At 44.4% G+C, this 27,514-nt stretch overlaps 1 protein-coding gene and 1 pseudogene across 2 annotated transcripts in view; one reads left to right on the top strand and one right to left on the bottom strand.

Moving 5' to 3' along the window:
* The window catches only part of Npl (N-acetylneuraminate pyruvate lyase), a 32,648-nt gene extending 11,109 nt beyond the window's left edge, over nucleotides 1-21,539 (top strand). For both annotated transcript variants that reach the window (XM_045133185.1, XM_045133186.1), the window contains exons 4-12: nucleotides 299-386; nucleotides 1,870-1,927; nucleotides 7,440-7,515; nucleotides 11,032-11,124; nucleotides 14,994-15,142; nucleotides 15,515-15,561; nucleotides 16,714-16,798; nucleotides 18,531-18,570; nucleotides 21,228-21,539. In XM_045133185.1, the coding sequence (XP_044989120.1) occupies nucleotides 299-386; nucleotides 1,870-1,927; nucleotides 7,440-7,515; nucleotides 11,032-11,124; nucleotides 14,994-15,142; nucleotides 15,515-15,561; nucleotides 16,714-16,798; nucleotides 18,531-18,570; nucleotides 21,228-21,412 (821 nt within the window). In that variant the 3' untranslated portion in view covers nucleotides 21,413-21,539. The remainder of the gene's footprint in view (nucleotides 1-298; nucleotides 387-1,869; nucleotides 1,928-7,439; nucleotides 7,516-11,031; nucleotides 11,125-14,993; nucleotides 15,143-15,514; nucleotides 15,562-16,713; nucleotides 16,799-18,530; nucleotides 18,571-21,227) is intronic.
* Nucleotides 131-284, bottom strand: LOC123457993 (annotated as a pseudogene).
* Nucleotides 21,540-27,514: the final 5,975 nt, after the last annotated feature.

The following is a 27,514-nucleotide window of genomic DNA, read 5'->3' as shown; positions in this document are numbered from 1 at the left end:
TAAACCAGGCTGACCTGGAATTCACTGTGTAGTCTCAGGGTGGCCTCGAACTCACAGCAATTCTCCTACCTCTTCCTCCCCAGTGCTCGATTAAAGGTGTGCTCTACCACACCCAGCTTTAATTTTATTTTTGAGCACAAATGCAATTCCCCACTACCGCAAATAATGCAGTCAAGTTTGTGGCATTTGTGGAAATCGCAGAGGTCAGCACATCCAAAGTGCAATGTGTAAGACCCGCCCTGGGGAAACCACCTTTGTGATCACGATCTTTCCTCCCACATTTTGTTGTTTGGAACAGTGAATGGCACTACAGGAGAAGGCCTGTCCCTGAGCGTCTCTGAACGTCGCCAGGTCGCAGAGGAGTGGGTGACACAAGGCAGGAACAAGTGAGTGGCTATTCTGAGAGAATGCTGTGTGGAGTGGGGCTCCTCCCATTGCCTCCCCATCTTCCAGTTGGTTGAGGAACAGAGGCCCCAGCCTCCAAGAGTTCATGAGGAGCTTCCTTCCCTTCTGTGTGAAAGGGCACACTTGTTCCCAGGCAGAAGCCACTTCTCAATTAGGCCTAGTGGCGCACACATTTAATCCTAGCACTTGGGAAGTTGAGGTAGGAGGATCACCAAGAGTGAGTCTGAGGCCTACCTGGGGCTACAGAGTGAGTTCCAGATCAGCTTGGCTACGGTGAGACCCTGCCTCAAAAAGAAGGGGAGGCATTTCTGGAAAGAAGGTTCAGTAGTTAGGGCGCTTGCTTGCAGTGCCTGATAGCCCAGGCTCAACTGCCAGTACCCATGTAATGCCAGATGCACCAGGTGGCACATGCATCTGGAATTCTCTTGAAATAGCAAAGGACCCTGGGTGCCCATTTTCTCACTCTCCCTCTCTTGTCTTTCTCTCTGTGTTTACAAATAAATAAATAAACTTTCTTACTTTATTTTTTTTTATTTTTTTGGTTTTTCGAGGTAGGGTCTCACCATAGCCCAGGCTGATCTGGAATTCACTATGGAGTCTCGGGTGGCCTTGAACTCACAGCAATCCTCCTACCTCTGCCTCCCAAGTGCTAGGATTAAAGAACTTTCCTACTTAAAAAAAAAAAAAAAAAAAAAAAAAAAAAAAAAAAAAAAAAAAAAAAACTACTTCCCATGTATCTACAGGGCCAATCCCCTAAAGATGAATGATCTGTAAACCAACAAAGGAGTGATTGGTGTCTGCCTCAGATGGAGGCCAAAAGGGTTGGAGGTTAGGTAGAAATACCTGAGAAAATCCCCAGACATAGTTAAGTATAAGGGGAGGCCAGGGGAGGTGAGTAGTCCATGAATGAAAATTTCTTTATCTTTGGTGTCTGGGAAGCAAGCACATGAGACCAGAACAATGTGTTGGGTAGATTTTTTTTTTTTCCTCACTATTTAGTTTTGGCTGGTTTTGTTTGTTTCTTTGTTTGTTTTGTTTTGTTTTGTTTTTTGAGGTAGGGTCTCACTCTAGCCCAGGCTGACCTGGAATTCACTATGTAGTCTCAGGGTAGCCTCAAACTCAAGGTGATCCTTCTACCTCTGCCTCCCAAGTGCTGGGATTAAAGGTGTGCACCACCACACCCGGCTGTTTGTTTGTTTGTTTTTTTTAATGTAGCCCAAGCTGGTATCAAACTCATGGCAGTTCTCCTGCCTCAGCCTTCCAAGTGCTGGGATTGCAAGCATGCCACCATGCCTGGCAACACGCGCTCTTCTGATGACATTAATTTGCAGCAGGTCATGGTAGAATGTGGTAGTCTCAAAGGCATGGCTAACTACGAAAGCAGCATGAGCCAGGGTGGTTCCGCCCTTCTGTGTTCCTGCAAATGTTGTGATCCTCAGCGCCTGCCTGCCTTCTCTTCTGCAGGTTGGACCAGGTGGTGATTCATGTGGGAGCACTGAGCCTGAAAGAGTCACAGGAGCTGGTGTGTATGTGGCTCCATCTGGGAGGGACCTCCAGAGGGACCTCCGGGTCTGTCCTGAAATTCGGATCAGTATTGTAGTTTGTGTGTGGTGGATTCTGTGCTGAGGAGCCAAGTGTGAGACCTCTAAGTACGCATGGAGCCATAGAAAGGGGGCAGCCCAAGGTGATGCCTGAGACAGGAGACACAGACCTTCCTCCAAGGAAGAGCCAGGGTGGGCGTGGATGTGGCTAAGGCTGCAGAGCTTGAGCCAGCTTCAGTTTTGTCTGCAAAGTGGAAGGCAAGGCCATTTGATGGACAGAAGGGGGATAGGAAATGTGGCAGAGGCTTGAGGAAAGGTAACTGTGAATTGCTTCCCTGAAGAATGGGAAGAAAGTGTCACTTAGAGTTGTTTGTTGGTGCTGGAAGCTAAGTTGTAAAGCCAGGTGGCGTGACTCATGCGTGTGATTCCAACACACCAGAGGCTGGGGTAGGAGGATCGCTGTGCGTTCCAGGCCCAGCCAGGACTGCAGCGTGTGCTTCAAGTTAGTCTGGGCTAGAGTGAAACCCTGTCCCCACAAAAAAAAAAAAAAAAAAAAAAACATTCAGAGCCTGGTGTGGTGGTGCACGCCTTTAATTCCAGCACACACAAAAGGCAGAGGTAGGAGGATTGAGTTCTAGGGCAGCCTGGGATAGAGTGAGACCCTACCTTGAAAAACCTAAAAAAAAAAAAGAAATTAAAAACATTCAGCACAGTTGTGGAAATGTTTCTCTAGATATCTTCTTCGGCTGAGAAAGAGAGTTCAATCACGGCATTGCTTTAGGGTGAACAGTTAGCAGGTTAGGCGGAGAAAAGGCAGGCGTGGCGCTGAGCATGGTGGTGCCCGGACTCCGAGCGCTCAGGCCAAGTCAGAACTGAGATCACGGGGCAGCCTGCGTTTCAGAACAGGCTGGGGAGCTGGCTCCGTGGGCAAAGCACTTGCTGCAGAAGTGGGAGAACCTGAACTCAGAGCCCCAGAATCTAGTAAAGCTGGACACACCCACAATCCCGAACCTACTATGAAATAGTAAAATGGGAGGTAGAGACAAGAGAATCCCCGGAAACATGGGCCAGCTAGCAATGAACAAACAAGGTGGATGGTGAGGACCAACCAACCCCCAAGGCTGTCCCCTGTCTCTATCCACTCTTGGTAGCACATGTACACCTGAACCCACAGGAACATTCATACAAGCAAACACATACTTGTGTCATACAGGCTTCTACACAAAGATTTAATCAATTTGTTTATTTATTTTTAATTTTTTTTTTTTTTTTTTTGAGGTAGGCTCACACTCTAGCATAGGCTGACCGGGAATTCACTATGTAGTCTCATCTCAGGGTGGCCTTGAACTCACGGTAATCCTCCTACCTCTGCCTCCCAAGTGCCAGGATGAAAGGTGTGTGCCACCACACCCAGCACAAAGATTTATTTATTTATTTATTTATTTTGGTTTTTCGAGGTAGGATCTCACTCTAGCCCAGGCTGCTCTAGAACTCAATCCTCCTACCTCTGCCTTTTGTGTGTGCTGGAATTAAAGGCGTGCACCACAGTACCTCTGCCACCCAGGTCACGTAGAGCTGTAAAACTGCTCAGTACTGCAAAGCTCCTGTGGCTGTGTGTTTAACTCTCAAACTTACAGAATACAGTAAAGTCAAAACAAAACAAAACAAAAAGACAAGGAAAGATGAAGTTAAAGTTGCTGGCAGAAGAGCAGATGGCAGTGGTTTTAAGGTCAGAGTTAATTGGCCCTGGCACACCCATTCTCTCCTTTCTCGTTCTCTCTCACTCTCTTTCAAATAAATAAAAAAGAGCCAGGGCAGGTCAGGCATGGTGACACACGCTTTTAATCCCAGCACTCAGGAGGCAGAGGTAAGAGGATCGCTATGAGTTCAAGGCCGCCCTGAGACTATATAGTGAATTCCAGGTCAGCCAGGGCTAGAGTGAGACCCTACCTCGAAAAATCAAAAAGAAAAAAATAATAATAATACAGGGCTAAGAAGATGGCTTAACAGTTAAAGGTGTTTGTTTATAAAACCTGCTGGCCCAGGTTCAAATCCCCAATACCCACTCTAAAGCATGCTTGCAGTAGCAAGAGACCTTGATAATCCCATTCATTTCTCTCTCTCGCTCACTCTCTCAATCACCTTGCAAATAAATAAAATATGTAGGGGGTAAAAATCAGTTATCAGAAGACCTTTTTATATTTGTATTTTATTTGAGAGAGAATGGGCACGTCAGGGCCTGCAGCCATTGCAAATGAACTCCAGAAGCATATGCCAATTTGTGCATCTGGCTTACTAGGGTCCTGGGGAATTGAACCTTGAACCTGGGTCCTTTGGCTTTGCAGGTGTGTGCCTTAACTGCAAAGCCATCCCTCCAGCCCCCCCCCCTTTTTTTTTTCCAGGTAGGGTCTCCACCTGGCTCTAGCTCAGGCTGACCTGGAATTCACTATGTAGTATCAGGGTGGCCTCGAACTCAAAGAGATCCTCCTACCTCTGCCTCCAGAGTGCTGGGATGAAAGGAATATACCACCACCTTTGGTTTTGTATGATTGTCCTATTATTTGGATTTATAAGTATAATTTCTAATATATATTTGAGAAATTGCATTTAAATTCTCATAGAAAAACAAAGGGAAAATATATTACTAGACTTAATAAGTCTGAGATCAGAAATTGGATTTATTCTTCTTAAAGTTGATTGGTTCTTTCTATTAAAGTTCTTTCAACAAGCACGCTATAAGGAATTTATTTATTTATTTATTTATTTGAGAAAGAGGCAGATAGAGAGAATGGGCCTACCAAGGCCTCTAACCACTGCAAACTCCAGATGTATGTGCCACCTTGTGCATCTGCCTTTACGTGAGTACTGGGGACTTGAACCCAGGCTCTTAGGCTTTGCAGGCAAGTTCCTTAATCACTAAGCCATCTCTCCAGCCTCCATTTTTCACTTTTGACAGTGAGCCATAGTCTGAAACAATGAGAGTGTATCTACAAAGTTCCTAGTCTAGGCCCAGCCCTGTGATTGATTTGAACACAGGGGTGAACAAGATCTGTCCCCTGACCTCAGAAGCTGACCCTCTAGTTGGAGGACAGTCACCATGCACAACACTTTTACAACATAGTAGGTTTAGACCAGACTTGGTGGCACATGTCTATTGTCCCAGCACTTGGAGGTAGAGAAGCAGGGGATCAGGAGGAGTTCAAATCCAGCCTCAGATGTACAGCAAGTTTGCAGCCAGCCTAGGCTACATAAAACCCTATCACAAGCAAATCAACAAACAAACAGGTAAGTTTGGATACTGTACTTGAGCTGGATTAAAAATGTTTTGCAGAGAGCCAGGCAAGGTAATGCACGCCCTTAATTCCAGCACTCAGGAGGCAGAGGTAGAAGGATCGCCTTGAGTTGGAGGCCAGTCTGAGACTGCACAGTTAATCCTAGGTCAGCCTGAGCTAGAGTGAAACCCTACCTCAAAAAAAAAAAGCTATGCAAGGCCAATGAAAGAAAATGTCTATTTTTTATCTAAGAGAATTTGAGAAGTCATCAAAGAATGGTGCAATGTGTCTTTTGTGATATATATATTTTTTCTTCTTAACCATTCTCAATCTGTAATATAAATTTAAAATATGACTGTTGCACCATTAGATGAGAAAGATAATATCATGTAGGCATAAGGGCAGAAAAACCAGATCAGTAAATTTCTGTTAGGAATTTTAATGTATCAAAAATGAGCTGCTCATGTCTCCTTAGCAAAGTTTTCTTTCATTTTATTTTTGTACTGGCAAAAATCTGAAGAAATATTCAGGTGTAATGGCACATGCTTGTAATCCTTATACTCAGAAAGTAAAAGCAAAAGATTATTAGTTCAAGGCCAGCCTGGTCTAGACAGCAAGACCCTGTTATTAAAAAATTGTTTGGGGCTGGGCATGGTGGCATACGCCTTTAATCCCAGCACTCAAAAGGCAGAGATAGGAGAATAGCCATGAGTTCATGGCCACCCTGAGACTCCATAGTGAATTCTAGGTCAGCCTGAGCTAGAGTGAGACCCTACCTTGAAAAACCAAAAAAAAAAAAAAAAAAAAAAAAAGTTTGGGGACAAAGGTAGGAGGCTCACTGTGAGTTTGAGGCAGGCCTGAGACTACAGAGTGAGTGCCAGGGCAGACTTGACTAAAGTGAGACCCTACCTCGGGTAGAAAAAGGAAAAAAAAAAAATAATGTTGGGGGCCTGGGGAGATGACTTAGTGAAGAACTTGCTTATAAAGTCTGATGGCCTGGATTTGATTCCCCAGTACCCACGTGAAAACCAGATGCACACGGGGTACATGATTCTGCAATAAAGAGATTCTTGAAAATAAATATATTTTTTTTAAAAATCCTGAGGTGAGAAGAAGACTTTTTTTTTTTTTCCCTAGGTAGGGTCTCGCTCTAGCTCAGGCCGACCTGGAATTCACTCTGTAGTCTCAGGGTGACCTCAAATTCACAGCGATCCTCCTACCTCTGCCTCCCGAGTGCCTGGATTAAAGGCGTGCATCATCACACCCGGCTAAGACTTTTTTTTTCCAGTGTGCAGCCATGCTCCAGTAATGATCCCTCACTGCTGCTCATGTAAATAGCCATAATTAAGTGCATGGGGTCACACACACACAAAAAGAGTAAAATTAGAAGGGAGCCTAGTTGAGAAGGGTTAGAAGGACTCACAAGAGAAGGAAGGGGACGAAAGAGGGTAATGGCAGTGAATAGGATCAAAATACATTTTTTGGGCTGGAGAGATGGCTTAGCGGTTAAACGCTTGCCTGTGAAGCCTAAGGACCCCGGTTCGAGGCTCGGTTCCCCAGGTCCCACCTTAGCCAGATGCACAAGGGGGCGCACGCGTCTGGAGTTCGTTTGCAGAGGCTGGAAGCCCTGGCGCGCCCATTCCTCTCTCTCCCTCTATCTGTCCTTCTCTCTGTGTCTGTCGCTCTCAAATAAAAAAATTTTTTTTTAAATAAAAAAAAAAAAAACATTTTTTTTAGCCAGGCATGGTGACATATATCTGTAATCCCCGGCACTTGAAAGGTAGAGGCAGGATAATCAGGAGTTCAGGGTCACACATGGCAACATAGTGAGTCTGAAGTCAGCCTGGGCTACATGAGACCCTGTCTCAAAAAGTTTCTATAATGCGTTATCTTATTATTCCCATGTGTGGAGGAGTTCACTGAGCATCAGAAAGGTCAGGTGGCTGACACAAGGACACACAGCCAGGAAGGGAGCATTGTTATGCAAAATAAACATACTACATGCATGGATAAAATTGTTCAACTGCAAATAGTACTCCACAAAGTGCAAGGGAGCTTATGTCCACCAGGTATCTCTACTGTGCAACTCAGAGTTTCCTTGGCAATGACATTATTATTAAATGTCCTAATTTTTCCATCCTCTAGTGGGTGGGTGACTTGGCAGATTTGTAGGTGACTATAGTAAATCACATTCTTTGCTATGGTCTGTCTTCTTGTAAAGGCCCAGCATGCAGCAGAAATAGGAGCCGATGGCATAGCTGTTATCGCGCCCTTTTTTCTCAAGCCCTGGAATAAAGGTAAGTCAGTGATGGTCGAAGGGCCCAGGGCCTTGCGGCGTCTGCTGCTGCTTGTTCCCATTCAGAATAACACATTCAGTCCATACCGTTCTCCAGAGGCCTGTCATTGGAGAGGGGTCTTGCTCCTCCTAGATCTACAACAAAGATTACGTTAAAGCGCTTCAGTTCTTTTTTTTTTTTTTAACTTTCTATATGTATTTTTAAATTTTATTTACTTACTTATTTGAAAAAAAGAAAGAAGCTGTAGCAGACAGCTTCAGGTTTGCTGAGATGAACTTCCAGACCAGGCAGAGTTATGGAAGAAGGGATATTTACTGAAGCTTACAGAGCCACAGGGAGTTCCATAATGGCCTGCCTTGACAGGTCCAAGGGGGGGCGGGGGGTTGAAGCACAAGCCAAAATGCAAAAACCAAAAGCCACACCACACAGCACACTTTGCATATCTTTAGATTGGAATCTCAAACCCACCACCACACCTTAGGGCTGGACCTAGGATCCACCCAGTGACACACGCCTCCAGCCAGGTGGCTGCAGGATCCAAACTACAAGCTAATAAAACACTGTATATACTGAGAGCCATATATTCAAACTACCACAGAGGCAGATAGAAAGAATGGGCACACAGGGCCTCCAGCCACTGCAAACAAACTCCAGACGCATGCACTACCTTGTGCATCTGGCTTACGTGGGTCCTGGGCAATCAACCCTGAATCCTTTGGCTTTGCAGGCAATTGCCTTAACCACTAAGCCATCTCTTCAGCCCTTGTTTTTTAAACTTTTTTTTAAAATTTTATTTATTTATTTATTCATTTATTGTTTGCTTATTATTTATTTTTGGTGTTTCAAGGTAGGTCTCACTTTAGTCCAGGATAACCAATGAATTCACTATGTACTCTTAGGCTGGCCTCAAACTCATGGTGATCCTCCAACCCTTGTCTCCCTAGTGCTGGGATCAAAGGCATGCACCACTACGACCTGCTTAACTTTTTATTTTTATTTATTTGTAAGCAGAGGGAGAGGTAAAGAGAAAAGACAGAATGGGCATGCCAGCACCTCCAGCTACTCTTCTCTCCAGCCCAGTCTCTTTTATTTTGATGTCATCATCTTTTCCTCCTATTATAAGGGTCTTCTGTAGGTAGTCCCAGACACTGCAAGGTCATGGATATCCAGGCCTTTTTGTGTCTGGAAGATTGCATTGTAAGCAGTCCTACCCTTCCTTTGGCCCTTACATTCTTTCCGCCACCTCTTCCACAATGGACCCTGAGCCTTGGAAGGTGTGATAGAGATGTTTCAGTGCTGAGCACTCCTCTGTCACTTCTTCTCAGCACTATGGTGCCTTTTGAGTCATCCCAGAGGTCACTGCCATCTGAAAAGAGAAGCTTCTCTAACCAAAAGTGAGAGTAGCGTTAATATATGGGTATTAAACCTGGGTGTGGTGACATACACCTTTAATCCCAGCATTCAGGAGGCTAAGGAAGGACAATCAATCATTGTGAGTTTGAGGCCAGCCTGAGACTCCATAGTGAATTCCAGGTTAGCATCAGCTAAAGTGAGACTTACCTCATATATATATGAACGAGACCCTACTTCAAAAAGCCAAAAAAAAGAAAAGAAAAGAAAAGATCTAAGGATCCTTCTGTCTCTCACCCCACCCATGCTGGGATTCAGACACATGCTGCTGGGTCTGGCTATTTATTATGTAGTTTCGCAGATCTCAAGTCATGCTACCATGGCAAGCATTTCATCCACTGTGCCCCTCTCAACCCTATGAGCAGTGTTTCTAAAGGAGGAAGAGAGGAAAATAGTGAATTATATGTAACAATTTTGTGGGAAATGTTTGCCACATGCTGAACATACGCAGGGAAAGTGCATAGACTTCTCCGACCCTCCATCAGGGGGCGCCCACAGCGAAAGTAGCTCACGGTGGGCTCTGCCTGTCTGGTTGGCTCACAATAGGCAAGCAAGCCTCGTGCTGCGGCCGCCCTTAGTTCCAGCGCGCCCGGGAACCCGAGGTAGGAGGTTGGCTGTGGGTTCCAGGCCAACCTGGCGCTAAAGTTTGAATTCCAGTCTGTCTGTACTAGAATGAGACACTACCTCAAAAAAAAAAAAAAAAAGCCGGGCGTAGTGGCACATGCCTTTAATCCAGCACTCTGGAGGCAGACTATAGACTATATTTTAACAATTACATATATGATCATATATACTTGATTTTTTTTTAATTAAACTGGGTATAGTGACCCATGTCTTTAATCCCAGCACTCTGGAGGCAGACCACAGACTGTATTTTAACAATTACATATATGATCATATATAGTTGATTTTTTTTTTTAATTAAACTGGGTATAGTGACCCATGTCTTTAATCCCAGCACTCTGGAGGCAGACTACAGACTGAATTCCAGGTCTGCCTGGTCTAGAGAAGACCCTACCTAGAAAAAACAACAAAGAAACAAAATCCACCTACCTCAGCCTTCTGAGTGCTGGAATTAAAGGAATGGGCCACCATGCCCGGCTAAAATTTTATTTATTTGCAGTCAGAGATAGAGAGAGATGAGCCTCTAGCCACTGGAAACAAAGTTCAGACGCATGCATCACATTGTGCATCTGGCTTATGTGGGTACTGGACAATTGAACCCAGGCCATCAGGCTTTGCAACCAAGTGCCTTAACCATTAAACTATCTCTCCAGCCCCCTTTTCTTTTTCTTTCTTCTGTTTTTTTTTTTTGTTGTTGTTTGTTTGTTTGATTTTTGTTGTTTTTGTTTTTCAAGATAGAGTCTTGCTCTAGCCCAGGCTGACCTATAATTCACTATGTAGTCTCAAAGTAGTCTCCAATTCATGTCAATCTTTCTACCTCTGCCTCCCAAGTTCTGGGATTAAAGATGGGCACCACCACACCCAGCTGTTTGTTTTTTGGAGGTAGGGTCTCACTCTAGCCCAAGATGACCCAGATCTCACTCTGTAGTTGCAGGCTGGCCTTAAATTCTCAAGAATAATCCTACATTTACCTTCCAAATGCTGGTATTAAAAGTGTGTGCCACCACACCTGCCTGATAACTTATTTTATTGTTTTTATTTATTCATTTTGATTTTTTTAAATTTTTTTTGTTTTATTTATTTATTTGAAAGTGACAGAGAAAGAGGCAGATAGGGAGAGAAAGTGGGCGCGCCAAGGCCTCCAGCCACTGAAAATGAGCTCCAGACACATGCGTCCCCTTGTGCATCTGGCTAACGTAGATCCTGAGGAATCAAGCCTCGAACCTGGGTCCTTAGGCTTCACAGGCAAGCACTTAACTGCTAAGCCATCTCTCCAGCCCTGTTCATTTTGTTTTTTTAAGGTAGGGTCTTGCTCTAGCCCAGGCTGACCTGGAATTCACTATGTAGTAGACTGGCCTCAAACTCACAGCAATCCCCCTACCTCATCCTCCTGAGTGCTGGGATTAAAGGTGTGTACCACCACATCCAACACCACACTGTTTTATACTTGATCACATGTGACTTTTCTTCCTGTTCTTTCAGATGCCCTGATTAGTTTCCTAAGGGAAGTGGCTGCTGCTGCACCTGCATTGCCATTTTATTACTATCACATTCCTTCCTTGACAGGGGTTAAGAGTAAGTATTGCTTCTTTTTGTTTAACAGATGGGATTGAAGGTGTATAACCACACCAGTTATTGCTTCTTTGTTGTTTTTTTTTGTGTTTTTTGTTTTTTGTGTTTTGTTTTTCGAGGTGGGGTCTCACTCTAGCTCAGGCTGACCTGGAATTCACTATATAGTCTCAGGGTGGCCTCAAACTCTCTGCGATCCTCCTACCTCTGCCTCCCAAGTGCTGGGATTAAAGGTGTGCGCCACCACACTGGGCTATGGTTGCTTCTTTTGCTATTCTTCCCACTGTCACATTTTATCCTATTTCACTAAGAAAGCCCCATTGACAGCTTCCGTAAGTGTAGACAATAGACCATGATAATTCCCTAGTCCACCCCCATGAATTTTTTTTCCTTTTTTTTTTGGTTTGTCAATGTAGGATTTCACTGTATCCCAGGCTGATCTGGAATTCACTCTGTGTTCTCAGGGTGGCCTCGAACTTATGGCTCATGATGCTCCTCCTACCTCTAGCCTCCCAAGTGCTGGGATTAAAGGCATGTGCCACCATGCCAGGCTTTCCTTTTTTATATATAATTTTTTTTATTGACAACTTCCATAATTATAAACAATATCCCATGGTAATTCCGTCCTTCCCCTCACTTCCCCCTTTGAAGCTCCACTCCATCATATCCCCTCCCCCTCTCAATCAGTCTCTCTTTTATTTTGGTGTCATCATCTTTTCTCCTATTATGATGGTCTGGTGTAGGTAGTGTGAGGCACTGTGAGGTCATGGATATCCAGGCCATTTTGTGCCTGGGAGGAAGCACGTTGTAGGGAGTCCTGCCCTTCCTTTGGCTCTTACATTCTTTCTGCCACCTCTGCAGCAATGGACCCTGAGCTATGGAAGGTATGATTGAGATATTTCAGTGCTGAGCACTCCTCTGTCACTTTTTCTTAGCACCATGGTGCCTCCTAAATCATCCCAAGGTCACTGCCATCTGAAAAGAGAAGGTTCTTTAACCAAAACTGAGAGTAGCAAAAAAAAATCTTTTCAGATGGCAGTTGTTGAGGTAGGGTCTCACTCTAGCCCAGGCTGACCTGGAATTCACTATGTAGTCAGGGTGGCCTCAATCTCACGGCAATTCTCCTGCCTTTTCCTCCCTAGTGCTGGGATTAAAGGCATGTGCCACCACACCTGGTTTGATTTTCTTTAATTCTATTTATTTATTTGACAGAGAGAAAATAGCAGAGGGAGAGAGAATGGGCACACTAGGGTTTCCAACCTCCGCAAACAAACTCCAGATGCATGTGCCACCTTATGCAACTAGCTTACATGGGTCCTGGGGAATTGAACTTGGGTTCTTTGGCTTTACAGGCAAGCACCTTAACCACTAAGACATCTATCCAGCCCTGAATTTTTTTTTTTTTTATTTACTTGCACTTTTGTATGTATAGGGGCACCAAGGCCTCTTGACATTGCAGATGAACAACAAACATTTGAGCCACTTTTTGCTTCCAGCTTACATGGATCTTAGAAATTTGTAAGCAAAACCATCTTCCCAGCCTCAAGATAAATTTTAAAGCATTTAATTTTAAAGACATTAAGAACACTTACCAAAAAAGAGAGAGAGAGAGAGAGAGAGAGAGAGTGGTTAAGGCACTTGCCTGCAAAGCCTAAAAACCCAGATTTTATTTCCCAGATCCCACATAAGCCAGATGCATAGGATGGCACATACATTTGGAGTTCGTTTGCAGTGGTTGGAAGACCGGGCATGCCCATTGTGTCTGTCTGTCTCTCTCTCTCTCTCTCTCTCTCTCTCTCTCTCTCTTTCACTCTCTCTCTCAAATAAATAAATAAGCAAGGTGTGGTGGTGCACATCTTTGATTCCAGCACTTGGAAGGCAGTGGTAGGTGGATCACCATGAGTTTGAGGCCACCCTGAGACTACATGGTGAATTCCAGGTCAGCCTGAGCTAGAGTGAAACCCTGCCTTGAAAAACCAAATTAAAAATATATATATATATTTCTTTTTAATAATTTTAATTTATGTTATTTATTTGAGAGAGAGAGGCAGAAAGAAAGGGTGCACCAGCTTCAGCCATTGCAAATAAACACTTGACACATGTGCTACCTTGTGTATCTGGCTTATGTGGGTCCTGAGGAATTGAACCTGGGTCCTTTGGTTTTGCAGGCAAATGACTTAACTGCTAAGCCATCTCCCCAGCCCTGTTTGTCTTTATTTACAAGCAGAGAGAGAGCAGAATGGAGGAAGAATAGAGAATATGAACAGGCATGCCAGGGACCCAGCCCCTGTAAATGAACTCTAGATGCACACGCCACTATGCATCTGGCTTTACCTGGATACTGGAGAATCAAACGTAGGTTGTTGGGCTTTGCAGGCTGGTGCCTTAACTGCTGAGCAATCTCTCCAGCCCAGCTCAGGGGTTTTATAGACAATACAGCAGGCAATTTGACATCTTGAATTTGTTATACTTTTGGGTGGGTTACCAGTTCCTAAGTTTGCATGATTTGGGGGCATAAACAGAAAAGTCCTTAGTAATAAATCAGTGATAGTTAAGTAGGGAGCCATATGTGGTGGCACATGCCTTTAATCCCAGTACTCCAGAGGCAGAGGTAGGAAGATCACTGTGAGTTTGAGGCCACCCTGAGACATCATAGTGAATTCCAGGTCAGGCTGGGATAAAGTGAGACCCTACCTCAACAACAACAACAATAAAAAAAAGTACAAATGTAGCTGGGCATGGTGGCACATGCCTCTAATACCAGCACTTGGGAGGCAGAGGTTAAAAAAGAAAAAAAAAGCTGGGCTGGAGAGATGGCTTAGCGGTTAAGCGCTTGCCTGTGAAGCCTAAGGACCCCAGTTCCAGGCTCGGTTCCCCAGGTCCCACGTTAGCCAGATGCACAAGGGGGCGCACGCGTCTGGAGTTCGTTTGCAGAGGCTGGAAGCCCTGGCGCGCCCATTCTCTCTCTCTCCCTCTATCTGTCTTTCTCTCTGTGTCTGTCGCTCTCAAATAAATAAATAAATAATTTTAAAAAAAAATAAAAGAAAAAGAAAAAAAAGCTGTTTGTTCAGAGGAGTTTGTGTCTATGGCTACACTAACCAGATAAGGTACAAGCAGGGTGCAGCTGCATAGATAGGGAGGAGACTCAGGGTCGTAGAAACTATTTCAGAGTATCCACTAGGCCTGGTTAGAGTATTATCTGGGTCCTTTGGCTTTGCAGGCAAACACTTTCACTGTGAGCTATCTCTCCAGTCCTCATTTCTTTTTCTTTTTCTTTTTCTTTTTTTTTTTTTTTTAATGTTTTTATGTTTTTTTTGAGGTAGGGCCTCACTCTAGCCCAGGCTGACCTGGAATTCACTCTGTATTCTCAGGGTGGCCTCGAACTCATCCCCCTACCTCTGCCTCCCAAGCACTGGGGTTAAAGGTGTGTGCCACCACGCCTGGCTTTCTTTCTCTCCCCCCCCCACTCCCGCCCCCACTGAATTTAGTTAAGGTTGCTTACATGAGTATATGGTATATTTACCAGAGCATGAACATGCTATGCCATTGAGACAAATGACTTTCCCTCCCCAGGCAACCATTACCTGTCAGTAGTTCCCAGATGAAGTCTCGTGAACCCCTCTCTCACACCTAAGACAGACTGTTGGCAGGCCCAGTCTTGTACAGGACTTGTGCTGGTAACCACAGCTGCTATAGAGGTCATATCCAGAAAACCCCATCTCACAGCACTCCTCCCCATCTTACAGAGGGCGCCTACATTCTTTCCACTGCCCCCCTTTCTCAGTACTAGGATTATAGTCATGTGCCACATACCTGCTAGAAATGATATTGGCTGCTGCTGGGTGGCTCAGTGAGGCATTCATTGTTCTGAGCAGTTCGTGCTGAGGAGTTGTTGGATGGGATTCAAGATAAGATCCCCACCTTTCAAGGACTGAAATTCAGTGACACAGATCTCTTGGACTTTGGCCAGTGCGTTGATCAGAATCACCAGCGGCGCTTTGCTTTGCTCTTTGGGGTGGATGAGGTAAGTTGCCCCTGGCCTATTCTCAACAAAAACAAGTCAGTCCCTTCAAAGCATTTTATGCAGCTGATTCTATTGTAGCATTTCTCCTCTCTCCTTTTCTCTTCTCTTCTCTTCTCTTCTCTTCTCTTCTCTTCTCTTCTCTTCTCTTCTTTCTCTCTCTCTTCTCTCTTTTTCTTTTAGTTTTTCGAGGTAGGGCCTCACTGTAGCTAAGGATGACCTGGAATTCCCTATGTACTCTCAGGGTGGCCTCGAACTCATGGCAATTCAAACCTCTGCCTTCCAAGTGCTGGAATTAAAGGCGTGCAACACCATGCCAGGCACATTTCTCCTCTTGCTATAAAAACTGACTCTTCTTTGTCTGTTTCTCATCAGCAACTGTTGAGTGGTCTGATAATGGGAGCAACTGGAGCCGTGGGCAGGTAAAAATGACTCATCTTTCCCAGTGACTACTTTTTTTTTTTTTTTGGTTTTCGAGGTAGGGTCTCACTCTGGCCCAGGCTGACCTGGAATTAACTATGGAGTCTCAGGGTGTCCTCGAACTCATGGCAATCCTCCTACCTCTGCCTCCCGAGTGCTGAGATTAAAGGCGTGTGCCACCACACCCGGCAATATTTTTTAATATTTTATTTATTTGAGAGAGAAAAAGAAGCAGAGAGAGAGAATGGGCGCACCAGGGCCTCCAGCCACTGGAAGTAAACTCCAGAGGCATGTGCCACCTTGTGCATCTGGCCTTATGTGGGCACTGGGAGTTGAACCTAGGTCCTTTGGCTTTGCAGGCAAGAGCTTTGACCACTAAGCCATATCTTCAGCCCCTCGTGGCTACAAATTTCAAGTCTTGCAGAAAGGAAGTCACTATGTAGCCTCAGGGTGGCCTTGAATTCAGTGTCCTCCTCCCTCTGCCTCCCAAGTGCTTGGATTAAAGGCGTGTACCACAGCTACCCAGCTTTTTATTTTTATTTGAGACAGAGAGAAGGAGGGACTGGGGATAGATAGAGAGAATGGGCATACCAGGGCCTTTAGCCAAGGAAAATGAACTCCAGACACATGTGCCACCTTGTGCATATGGCTTATGTGACACCTGGAAAATCAAACCTGGGTTCTTAGGCTTCACAGGCAAGTACCTTAACCATTAAGCCATCTCTCCAGCCCTGGAAGGTTTTTTTTTTTTTTTTTTTGAGACTGCGTCTTCTGTAGCCCAGGTGAACTCAAGCTATGTAGCTGAGACTGGCCTTGAACTCCTGACCTTCCTGTCTCCACCTCCCAAGTGTGTGTGACTGTTTTGGGACTGGGTCCGGATAGCATTATGTATCTCAGGCTGGCTTGGAACATTTTTGTTTTGTTTTGTAATTTTTTGTTTCTTTGGGGTCTTTTTTTTTTTTTTTTTTTTTTTTTTTTTTGGCAGAGCTGGGGATTGAGCCCAAAGGCCTTGTGCATCCTGGCAAGTACTTTACCACTTAGCTATGCCTCCATCCCCTCAGCTTGTCCTTTGTAAACACCAGGGAGTATAAAGGACTAAATGGGCTTTGCCCAGTGAGTTGTTGAACCTGCAATATCTGCTGTTGTCTCACTAGTACCTATAACTACCTGGGAAAAAAGACAAACCAGATGTTGGAAGCTTTTGCGCAGAAGGACTTCTCTTCAGCCCTCAACCACCAAGTAAGCCTATTCTTCCCCACATAAATCAGTCTCTTCTTCCCTGAGGGGAGGATCCTTTGTTTTCAGCATTCCTGCCACATCCTCCTTCCCTGGAATCCCACCACGGCCTCTTTGGTTTAAATGGCTTAAAAGGAAACCATTGTCCATGCTTCCTACATATCTAATCAAGCCAGGCCCCATATGGCATAATTCCTCTCTGTTCCTTCTATGAAGCATCTTATTTTCACTCTATCTCCTGACTAAAATAATGGTCGTGAACGTCTGTGAAAATGACTGCATGCCACCTTCTTACTTTTGTGTTGGTTGCTTTTTGGAGGTTTTGTTTTTGTTTTGCAGGCACTGTAGCCAAAGCTGGCCTGGAACTTTTGACAAACACACTGCCTCAGCTTCCCAAGTGCTGGAATTATGGGCATGTGGGTCCCTATCCATGCCCATCTATCCACTGGAGGAAAGAATATGAGGACGTGTAAAGCTGGTTTTTTACAGATCAGCCTGGGCTACAGTGAGACTCTGTCTCAAAAAGAGGGAAGGCAAGCCGGGCGTGGTGGCACACGCCTTTAATCCCAGCACTCGGGAGGCAGAGGTAGGAGGATCACCGTGAGTTCGAGGCCACCCTGAGACTCCATAGTGAATCTCAGGTCAGCCTGGGCTAGAGTGAGACCCTACCTCAAAAAAAAAAAAAAAAAAAAAAAAAAAGGGAAGGCTGGGGATAACAGGATGGGAACACAGTCAAATTATAATATGTTGATATATTAAGGTTCTCTCTCTCTCTCTCTCTTTCTATATATATATATATATATATATATATATATATATATATATATATATATATATATGTATTATGTATATATGTATGTTTTATATATATATATATATATGTATATATATGTCTGTATGTATATGTATATACAGGGACTAGGGATGGCTTTGTGGTTAAGGCATTTGCCTGCAAAGCCAAAGGACTCAGGCTCAATTTCCCAAGAAAGACCCACGTTAGCCAGCTACACAAGGGGGTGCACACATTGGGAGTTCATTTGCAGTGGCTGGAGGCCCTGGCACACCTATTCTCTCTCTCTCTCTGCCTCTCTCTGTCAAATAAATAAGTAAAAAAAAATACTTAAAATAAATATAGGCAGAAGCTGGGCCTGATGTCACATGCCTTTAATCCCCATACTCAGGAGGCAGAGGTAGGAGGAGCACTGTCCTGAAACTACATAGTCAATTCCATGTCAGCCAGAGCTAAAGCAAGATAATACCTTGAAAAAACAAAACAGTAATAATGACATTGATGATGAAATGGGTGTCCTTTAGTCCCAGCACTTGGGAGGCAGAAGTAGGTGGGTCACTGGAGTTCAAAGCCACCCTGAGACTATATAGAGAATTCCAGGTCAGCCTGGGCTAAAGTGAGACCCTACCTTAAAAAGCCAATAGCAATAATAAACAGAAAGAAAAGAACACCACTGTACTAGCTGCTAAGTTTACTTTCTTCTGCACTTCTCACTGGAGTTTGTCCCCATGGCCCATTGAGTTCATGACCTTACTCCCTGAACCCCCCCACCCATTTATCCTGAGTGGATTTTCCTGACCTCACTGGCTTTTTTCTACTCTGATAGTCCTGCAGAAAACTAAGGTGGCTAGACTCTTTAGAATTTCTGCCATTTGACTTCTGAACTATATAAGTTGTTTTCACAATTGCACAATATTGATCATGGATTTCTGTGTTCTTTTCTAGTTTTGTATCCAGAGATTTATCAATTTTGTGATCAAATTAGGTAAGTTCCCTGCATGTGCATATATATGCATATATATATATAGATATATACACATACATACATGCATGCATATATATGTGTGTGTGTGGATGGATGGATGGATGGATGGATGGATGGATGGATGGATGGACAGACAGACAGATAGATAGGAAGAAGCTGAGCATGATGGCATGGTCCTGTAATCCCAGCACTCAGGAGGTAGAGAGGTAGGAGTGTTGCTGTGGGTTCGGGGCCAGCTCGGGACTACAGAATGAGTTCAGTATCAGCCTGAGCTAGAGAGACCCAACATTGGGGGGGGGGGGGGAAATAGATGCTGAGCCAAGTATGGTAGTAAATGCCTGCAATCCCAGCACTCAATATTATGAGGCAAGATTTCAAGTTTAAGGCCACTGGGTTGCACAGGAGAGACCTTAAAAAAATCAATATGATTAGTGCTGTTTTCACCTCTAGTCAGAGAAGCTTCCTTTTTTTTTTTTTTTTTCATGGTAGGTGTTTTGCTTTCTCTAGCCCAGACTAACCTGGAATTCACTATGTAGTCTCAGGGTGGCCTGGAACTCACAGTGATCCTCCTACCTCTGCCTCTGGAGTACTAAATGCATGCGCCACCACGCCCTGTTTAATCTCTTTCTTTATTTTATTTATTATTTTTTTTAAGGCAGGGTCTCAATCTAGTCCAAACTGACGTAGTCTTCACTCAGGTGCACGAGGCCGGCCTGGAACTCACAGCAGTCCTCCTACCTCAGCCTCCCAGCACTGGGACTAAAAGCATGTGCCACCACACCCAGCTCCCTGGCGTAATCTCTTTTTTTCTTCATTGGTTTCATAGCTTCTCTGTTGAACTCAGTTCAGAGAGGCTTCCTTTTGCAGGTGAGGGTGACTACTGGGAGACTCAAAACTCATCCAAGTGCTGAGAACTTGTGCTGGCTCACTGCTTAGTGGTAAATGAGATATCTTTATCGCACCCTCAAGGCTCAAGGAACATTGTAGAAGAGAGGGGGGAAAGACTACAGAGCCAGAGGATGGGAGGAGTAATTCGAGACCCTATCTTCCTCACCCAAAGAGGTCATTACTTCATGACCTCACGGAGGCTGTCATTACTTCTACAAGACCACCACAATTTTTTTTTAATTTAATTTAGTTTTTCTTGTTTTGTTTGGTTTTTGATTTTCAAAGTAGTCCCAAGCTGGCCTTAAACTCACAGTGATCCTCCTACCTTTGCCTCCCAAGTGCTGGGATGAAAGGCATGTACCACCATGCCAGGCTCCAACACAGTGTTGAGCTCATTTGCATTTCTACACTGAGGATTGAGGCAAGCCAAAAAAAAAAAAAGTAGCCAAGCATGGTGGTACACACCTTTCATCCCAGCACATGGGAGGCAGAGGTAGAAGGATCACAATGAGTTTGAGGCCACCCTGAGACTGCATAGTGAATTCCAGCTCAGCCTGAGCTAGAGTGTAATCCTACCTCAAAATACAAAACAAAACAAACAAACAAAAAAAAAGCCAGGATGAAAGTTGAGGCTGCTGCTCAATGGAGAGTGTCAGGATAACAAGCATGATCATGAGTCCCTGTGTTTGATCTGTAGCACTGCAAAAAATAATAATAAAAACAGCACAGCATGGTGGAGCATGCCTTTAATCTCAGCATTTGGGAGACAGAGGCAGGAGGACAGAAGTGAGTTCGAGGCCACCCTGAGACAACAGAATGAATTCCAGGTCAGCCTGGGCTAGAATGAAACCCTACCTCAAAATAAATACATAACAAAAATATTATAATTTTTACAGAGTGAGCTAGGGAAGATGGCTCACACCTTTTATCCCAGCATTCAAGAGGCTGAGGTATGAAGATCACTGTGAGATCAAGGCCAATCTGAGCTACAGAGAAAATTCCTGCTTAACAAGTTGGTGTATAAGATATCATCTTGCTATCACCAGTGATGAGGCAAGCTTTGTAAAACCTGAATCTTTTTTTGGTTTGGTTTGGTTTATTTTTATTTATTTGAGAGTGACAGGCAGAGAAAGAGGTAGATAGATAGAGAATGGGCGCACCAGAGCCTCCAGCCACTGCAAATAAACTCCAGATACACGCCTCACCTTGTGCATCTGGCTAAGGGTCCTGGGGAATCAAGCCTTGAACTGGGGTCCTTAGGCTTCACAGGCAAGTGCTTAACTGCTAAGCCATCACTCCAGCCCCTTGGTTTTTTGTTGTTTGTTTGTTTGTTTTGAGGTAGGGTCTTGCTCTAGCCCAGGCCAACCTGGAATTTACTATATAGTCCCAGGCTGGTCTCAAACTCATGGCAATCTTCCTACCTCTGCCTTCTAAGTGTTGGGCTTAAAGATTTGGGCCACCACACCAGGCTACAATCTTATTCTTAATAATTAGCTAAGAGAATCTTCTCTTTTTTTTTTTTTTTTTTTCACTTTTTAGAGGGAGGGTTTCATTTAGTCCAAGCAGGCCTCAAACTCCTGATCCTCCTGCCTCTATCTTCCTAGTGCTGGGATTATATAGTTTTGTGGTACCATGTCTGGTTCAGCCTACTCATGTTCTTTCCTATTCACGTATCTTAGCTGACTGTTGGCATCTGACTTCTGTTGTGGGAATATTTGTGGGAAAGAGACAATGCCAGGTATGTTTTCTCATTTATTTTTCCTGTCCAGGTTTTGGAGTAGCTCAGACCAAAGCCATCATGACACTGGTCTCTGGGATTCCAATGGGCCCACCCCGGCTTCCACTGCAGAAAGCCACCAGAGAGTTCACTGACAATGCAGAAGCTAAACTGAAGAGTCTGGACTTCCTTCCTGTTACTGGGTTAAAGGATCCTGACCTGGAGGCCTGTGGCTAGACCCTCTATCAAACCTGTGTGTGTACCTTTGAGACTTCACCACCTGAATAGTGCATTCTCCTCTCAGGGACTTTTTAGATGAACTTGAACTATCTCCTAGCAAATGGAATTTGATACCAATCAACAAGCATTTGTCTATTTTCTTTCTTTCTTTCTTTTTTTTTTTTTTTTTGAGGTAGGGTCTCATTCCAGCCCAGGCTGACCTGGAACTCACTATTTGCTCCAGGCAGGCCTCAAGCTCATGGTAATTCTACCACTGCCTCCCGAGTATATTTTTTGAGATAAGGTCTCACTCTAATATGGCCTCAAACTCATGGCGATCCTCCTAAGTGCTGGCATTAAAGGCATGTGCCACCTTACCCGGTATTGCAGTCAGGTTCTCATTGCTGGCAGAAATCAACTGACCAAGAACAGCTTGGGCGGGGGGGTAGGTTTATTTTGGCTAACAGACTCAAGGGGAAAACTCCATGATGGCAAGGGAAAATAATGGCATGAGCAGAGGGTGAACATCACTTCCTGGCCAACATGAGGTGGACAACAGTAACAGGAGAGTGTGCCAAACACTGGCAAGGGTAAACTGGCTATAATATCCATAAGCCTGCCCCCAAAAATGCACTGCCTCCAGATGGCATTAATTCCCAAATCTCCATCAGCTGGGAACACAGCATCTAGAACACCTAAGTTTAGGGGGGGATACCTGAATCAAACCACCACACCCAGCTTCCTCCTTTTGTTTTTGTTTTTTTTTTTTTTTTTTTTTTTGGTTTTTTGAGGTAGGGTCTCACTCTAGCTCAGGCTGACCTGAAATTCACTAAGTAGTCTCAGGGTGGTCTCCAACTCACAATGATCCTCTTGCCTCTGCCTCCCAAGGGCTGAGATTAAAGCTGAGTGCCACCATGCCTGGTTCCATTTTTCTTAAACTTTTAGCCATTCATTTCACAAAATTCTTATGTAAAAAAATATATATATATTTTTCGTGCCAGACAAAGTGGCACACTCCTTGTAATCCCAGGACTCCAGAGGCTGAAGTCGGAGGATTTTGAGGCTAGCCTGGGCTACAGAGTGAGTTCCAGGTCAATCTTGGCTGAATGAAGTGAGACTTTGCCTTAAAAAAAAAAAAAAACCATTTATTTAGATAGAAGCAAGGAAAAATTGTAACTGGTTTATTCTTTCTGTCTTTGCTTAATTGCTGTTTCTTGTGTCTTAAGGACTGGGGTATAGCTCTGTAGTAGAGCTCTTGTCTAGCATAAGTGAGGCCCTGGATTTGATCTCTAATACCTCAAAAAATAAATCTTAGAAAAGATATAGTTTTATAATAAACATTTCTTGGAAATCTAGAAACTGAACCACAGTGGCTTATATGAACATATATGGTCTATCACTGAATATTCATTTCTTTATAGCTATTAATTTTCTGAAGGAAGGTAAAATTTTCCTATATTCTTGGTTCTAAGGATGTGTAAGAAGAGGAATAAAAAATAAAACAAGGGCTTAGTGGTGAAGGCATTTGTTCGTGAAGCCTAAGGACGTAGATTCTATTTCCTATTTCACGTAAGCCAGATGCACAGTATGGAACGTGCGCGCATGTGTCTGGAGTTCATTTGTAGTGGCTAGAGGATGTGGCATGCCCATTCTCTCTTTATCTGCCTCTTTCTCTCTCAAATAAATAAATATATAAAATACATGGTGGCACAGGCCTTTAATCCCAGCACTCAGGAGGCAGAGGTAAGAGGATCACTGAGTTCTAGGCCACCCTGAGATTACATAGTTAATTCCAGGTCAGCTTGGGTTAGAGTGAAACCTTACCTCGAAAAAGAAACAAAAAAGTAAAATAAATAAGGTATGGTGGTAAGCACCTTTAATTCCAGCACTGGGCCAGCAGAGGTGGGTGCCAGAAGAGGCTGGTGGATCACCCTGAGACTACATTGTGAATTCCATATAAAACTGGGCTAGAGTGGGACCCTACCTCTAAAAACAAAAATGAAAAAATAAAATAAGGGCTCTATAAATAAAATCTTTAATCCCAGCACTTGGGAAGCATATTTAGGAGATCGTAGTGAATTCAAGGCTGCCCTGAGACTACATAGCTAGCTACATAGTGAATTCCAGGTCAGCCTGAGCTCCAGTAAAACCCTACCTTGAAAATAAAAGGGTGGGGGGAGGGTTGGGCTGGAGAGATGGCTTAGCAGTTAAAGGCATTCCCTGAAATGCCTAACGGCCTAGGTTTGAATCCCCAGTACCCACATGAAGCCAGATGCACAAAATCAGGCCTACATCTGAAGTTTGTTTGCAGTGGCTAAAGGGCCCTCCTTCACTTTCTCTCTCTCTTTTTCTCTCTCCCTCTCTCCCTCACTCCCTCTCCTTGCAAATAAATAAAATTTAAAAAGAAGCCCAGGGCTGGAGAGATGGCTTAGCCGTTAAAGTGTTTGCCTGCAAAACTAAAGGATCCTGACTCGACTCTTCAGGACCCACCAAACCAGATGCACAAGGGGGCGCATGTATCTGAAGCTTGTTTGCAGTGGCTGGAGGCCCTGGCATGCCCATTTGCTCTCTCCCTCTCTCTGCTTCTTTCTCTCAAGTAAATAAATAAAAATAAAGTTTTCTAATAAAGAGGGGGCTGGAGAAATGGCTTAGCAGTTAAGGCGCTTGCCTATGAAGCCTAAGGACCCAGGTTTGATTTCCCAGGACCCACATAAGTGAGATGCACAAGGTGACACCTGCTTCTGGAGTTCATTTGCAGTGGCTGGAGGCCCTGGTGTGCCCATTTCTCATTCTCGCAAATAAAGTAAAAAAAAAAAAAAAGTGTGGTAGCACACACCTTCAATCCCAACACTTGAGAGGTAGAGGTTGGAGGATTGCAGTGAGTTCAAGATCACCCTGAGACTACAGAGTAGAAACTACATAGTGAATTCCAGGTCAGCCTGCGCTAGGATGAAATCCCACCTTGAAAAAACAAAAAGTACATATAATCAAAGTGAGAGGGTACCCCCGAAGAAAAACACAGAGGGCAAGAAGAAAAGTACCAAAGTCAAGGTAAGTATTCTCCCCTCTCCAGCCTGGGGGGTGGGGGGAAACAAACTCATTCAAGTCCAGTCACAGTGCAAAAAGAGAAGAGAGTTAGTGAGAGATCCCTGGCAGAGCCAAGATCTGATTGGTTCAAGCCAGGCTGAGCTGAAGAAGCAGCAGGAAGTCGCTGCTGGGCGTGTCACTGGCAGCCATCTTGGAGACTCAGGATCAGACCTCAGTTTCAGTTTTGCTAAGATGGACAGAATGGCATGTCCTTGTTTTTCTGTCCATCACTAACTGAAGCTAGCTTTCTCCTATTTCTTCTGCACTAGCAATGACATGGTAACTACAGCAAAACGTGAGAACCAACGTTGAAAGTGGTGCTCTGACCCCCACATGGGCACCATGACATACCCAATCCTATGCTCACATAGCCATATATATGAACACGCTCACAAACATTCGCACATAAAAATTAAAAATAGCCAGGCGTGGTGGCGCACGCCTTTAATCCCAGCACTTGGGAGGCAGAGGTAGGAGGATCGCCATGAGTTCAAGGCCACCCTGAGACTACAGAGTTAATTCCAGGTCAGCCCGGACCAGAGTGAGACCCTACCTCGAAAAACCAAATAATAATAATAAAATAAAAAATAGACTGTGAGTTAGAGGCCACCCAGAGACTATACAGGTCAGCCTGGGCTAGAGCAAGTCCTACCTCAAAAAAAGATAAACATACTCTGGGCATGGTGGCACACGCCTTTAATTGGGATTAATTGGGAGGCACAGATAGGCGGATCGCCATGAGTTCAAGGCCACCCTGAGACTACATAGCCTGAGTCAGAGTGAGACCCTACCTCAAAAAAAAAAAAAAAAAAAAAAAAGATAAACAAGGCCCCGGAATGATGGTACACACCTTTAATCCTGGCATTTAGGAAGCAGAGGGAGGATCGCAATGAATTCAAGGCCACCCTGAAACTGAAAGACCCAGAAACCAGACTGGCGCCAGGACAGGCTAGAGTAAGGCACTGCCCCAGCTAGGCCTAAGTTTCAAATTCCCATTCAGGCAAAGGACCTGAGTCAGCCCCTAGACAGGTCCAGGCATGGCCAAGACTTGTCCCTTCTGCCTCTCTGCTGCCCCAGCCAATCAAAAAATACAATACGGTTATTGTTCAAACCAGCCAATCATGTAACTGCCCCCAACTTCTGTGTTCAAATCCCTACAAATACCTCCCGCTACTTGGGGCTGTTGCACCAACCCACTGCATTGGTGAAGTCAAGAATCTGAGCTTCAGGGTCTAATGCGGAAGAGGTGGCGGAAAGAATGTAAGAGCCAAAGGAAGGGTAGGACGCCTTTCAGCGTGCTCCCTCCAGACATAAAATGGCCTGGATATCCATGACCTCACAGTGCCTGACACTACCTACACAAGACCATCATAAGAGGAGGAAAAGGTCATTACATCAAAATAAAAGAGAGACTGATTGAGATGGGGAGGGGATATGATGGAGAATGGAATTTCAAGGGGGAAGTGGGGGGAGGAAGAGTATTACCATGGGATATTTTTTCAGCTTAAACCCGAAATAAAGCTCTTTGCCCCTGCATACGTGTTTGGTTCTCCTTGGTGGTCACTGGGAGCGCTGAGAACATAACAAAACTACATAGTGAATTCCAGTTTAGCCTGGGGCAGAGCAAAACCTTGCTCGGAAAAAAAACTAAAAAATAGAGTTGTAGCACAAAAGTCCCATCTTCAGTGCCCTCAAAAAGCTAAGCTCTCCCAAGAATTCTGCAGGATATACAAATTAACGAGCAGTGTGGTAACTTTAATATCCTCTCGCTCTCTTTTTTTTTTTTTTTTTTTTTTTTAAGATTTAGTGTCTCATTCTAACCCAGGCTGACCAGGAGCTCACTTTAAAACTAATAAAACCACATTAGAGAGATGGCTTAGCAGTTAAGGTGCTTGCCTGCAAGTTCAACTCCCCAGAACCATGCAAACTAGAAGCACAAGGTGGCCCATGCATGTGGAGTTTGTTTGCACACCCATTCTCTCATTAAAAAAAGAAAAAGCTGGGCGTGGTGGCACACACCCCTTTAATCCCAGGCAGAGATAGGAGGATCGTTGTGAGTTCAAGGCCACCCTGAGACTACATAGTGAATTCCAGGTCAGCCTGAGCTAGAATGAAACCCTACCTTGAAAAACCAAAAAAAAAAAAAAAAAAAAAAAAAAAAGTCAGGCAGGCATGGTGGCCAATACCTTTAATCCCAGCTCTCAAGAGGCTGAGGTAGGATGACTGAGTTCAAGGCCAGCCTGGGCTACAATGAGACTCAACCTCAGAAAAACAAACAAAAGGGCTGGAGAGGGTTTAGCAGTTTAAAGCATGTGTCTGCAAAGACTAAGGACCCAGGTTCAATTCTCCAGGTAACACGTAAACCAGATACACATGGTGGTATATGCATCTGGTTTTTGTTTGCAATGGCTAGAGCCCAGGTGTTTCCATTCTCACTTACTCTTTCCCTTTCTCTGTCTCAGATAAATAAGTAAAAAGTAAAAAAAAAAAAAAAAAAATGCCAGTGGCGGCACACGATTTTAATCCCAGCACTCAGGAGGCAGAGGTAGGACTGCCATGAGTTCAAGGCCACCCTAAAACTACATCGTTAATTCCAGGTCAGCCTGGGCCAGAGCGAGACCCTACGGTGGGGGAGGGGAAGAAAAGCCAGATATGGTAGCACATGCCTTTAATCTCAGCGCACAGGAATGGGAGGCAGAGGTAGGAGGATTGTCATGAGTTTGAGGTCAGCTTGTGACTACATAGTGAATTCCAGGTCATCCTGAGCTACAGTGAAACCCTACCTAGGGGAAAAAAAAAAAAAAAAAAAAGCAGTGTAGTGGCACACGTCTTTAATCCCACTTGGGAGGCTGAGGTAGGAGAATCCATTGTGAGTTCAAGGCCACCCTGAGACCACAAAGAGAATTCCAGGTCAGCCTGGGCTACAGCAAGGCCCTACCTCGAAACAAAAAAAAAAAAAAAAACCCAAAAAAAAGGTAAATGGCGGAGAAAGGAGGTATAACCAATGTGCACATTTAGAAGAGTAACAAATCA

Source organism: Jaculus jaculus, chromosome 1, assembly GCF_020740685.1.
Source record: "Jaculus jaculus isolate mJacJac1 chromosome 1, mJacJac1.mat.Y.cur, whole genome shotgun sequence".
In the NCBI taxonomy this organism is placed as follows: domain Eukaryota; kingdom Metazoa; phylum Chordata; class Mammalia; order Rodentia; family Dipodidae; genus Jaculus; species Jaculus jaculus.
Note: the sequence above shows the minus strand (reverse complement) of the source record. Positions and strands in the feature narration are given on the sequence as shown.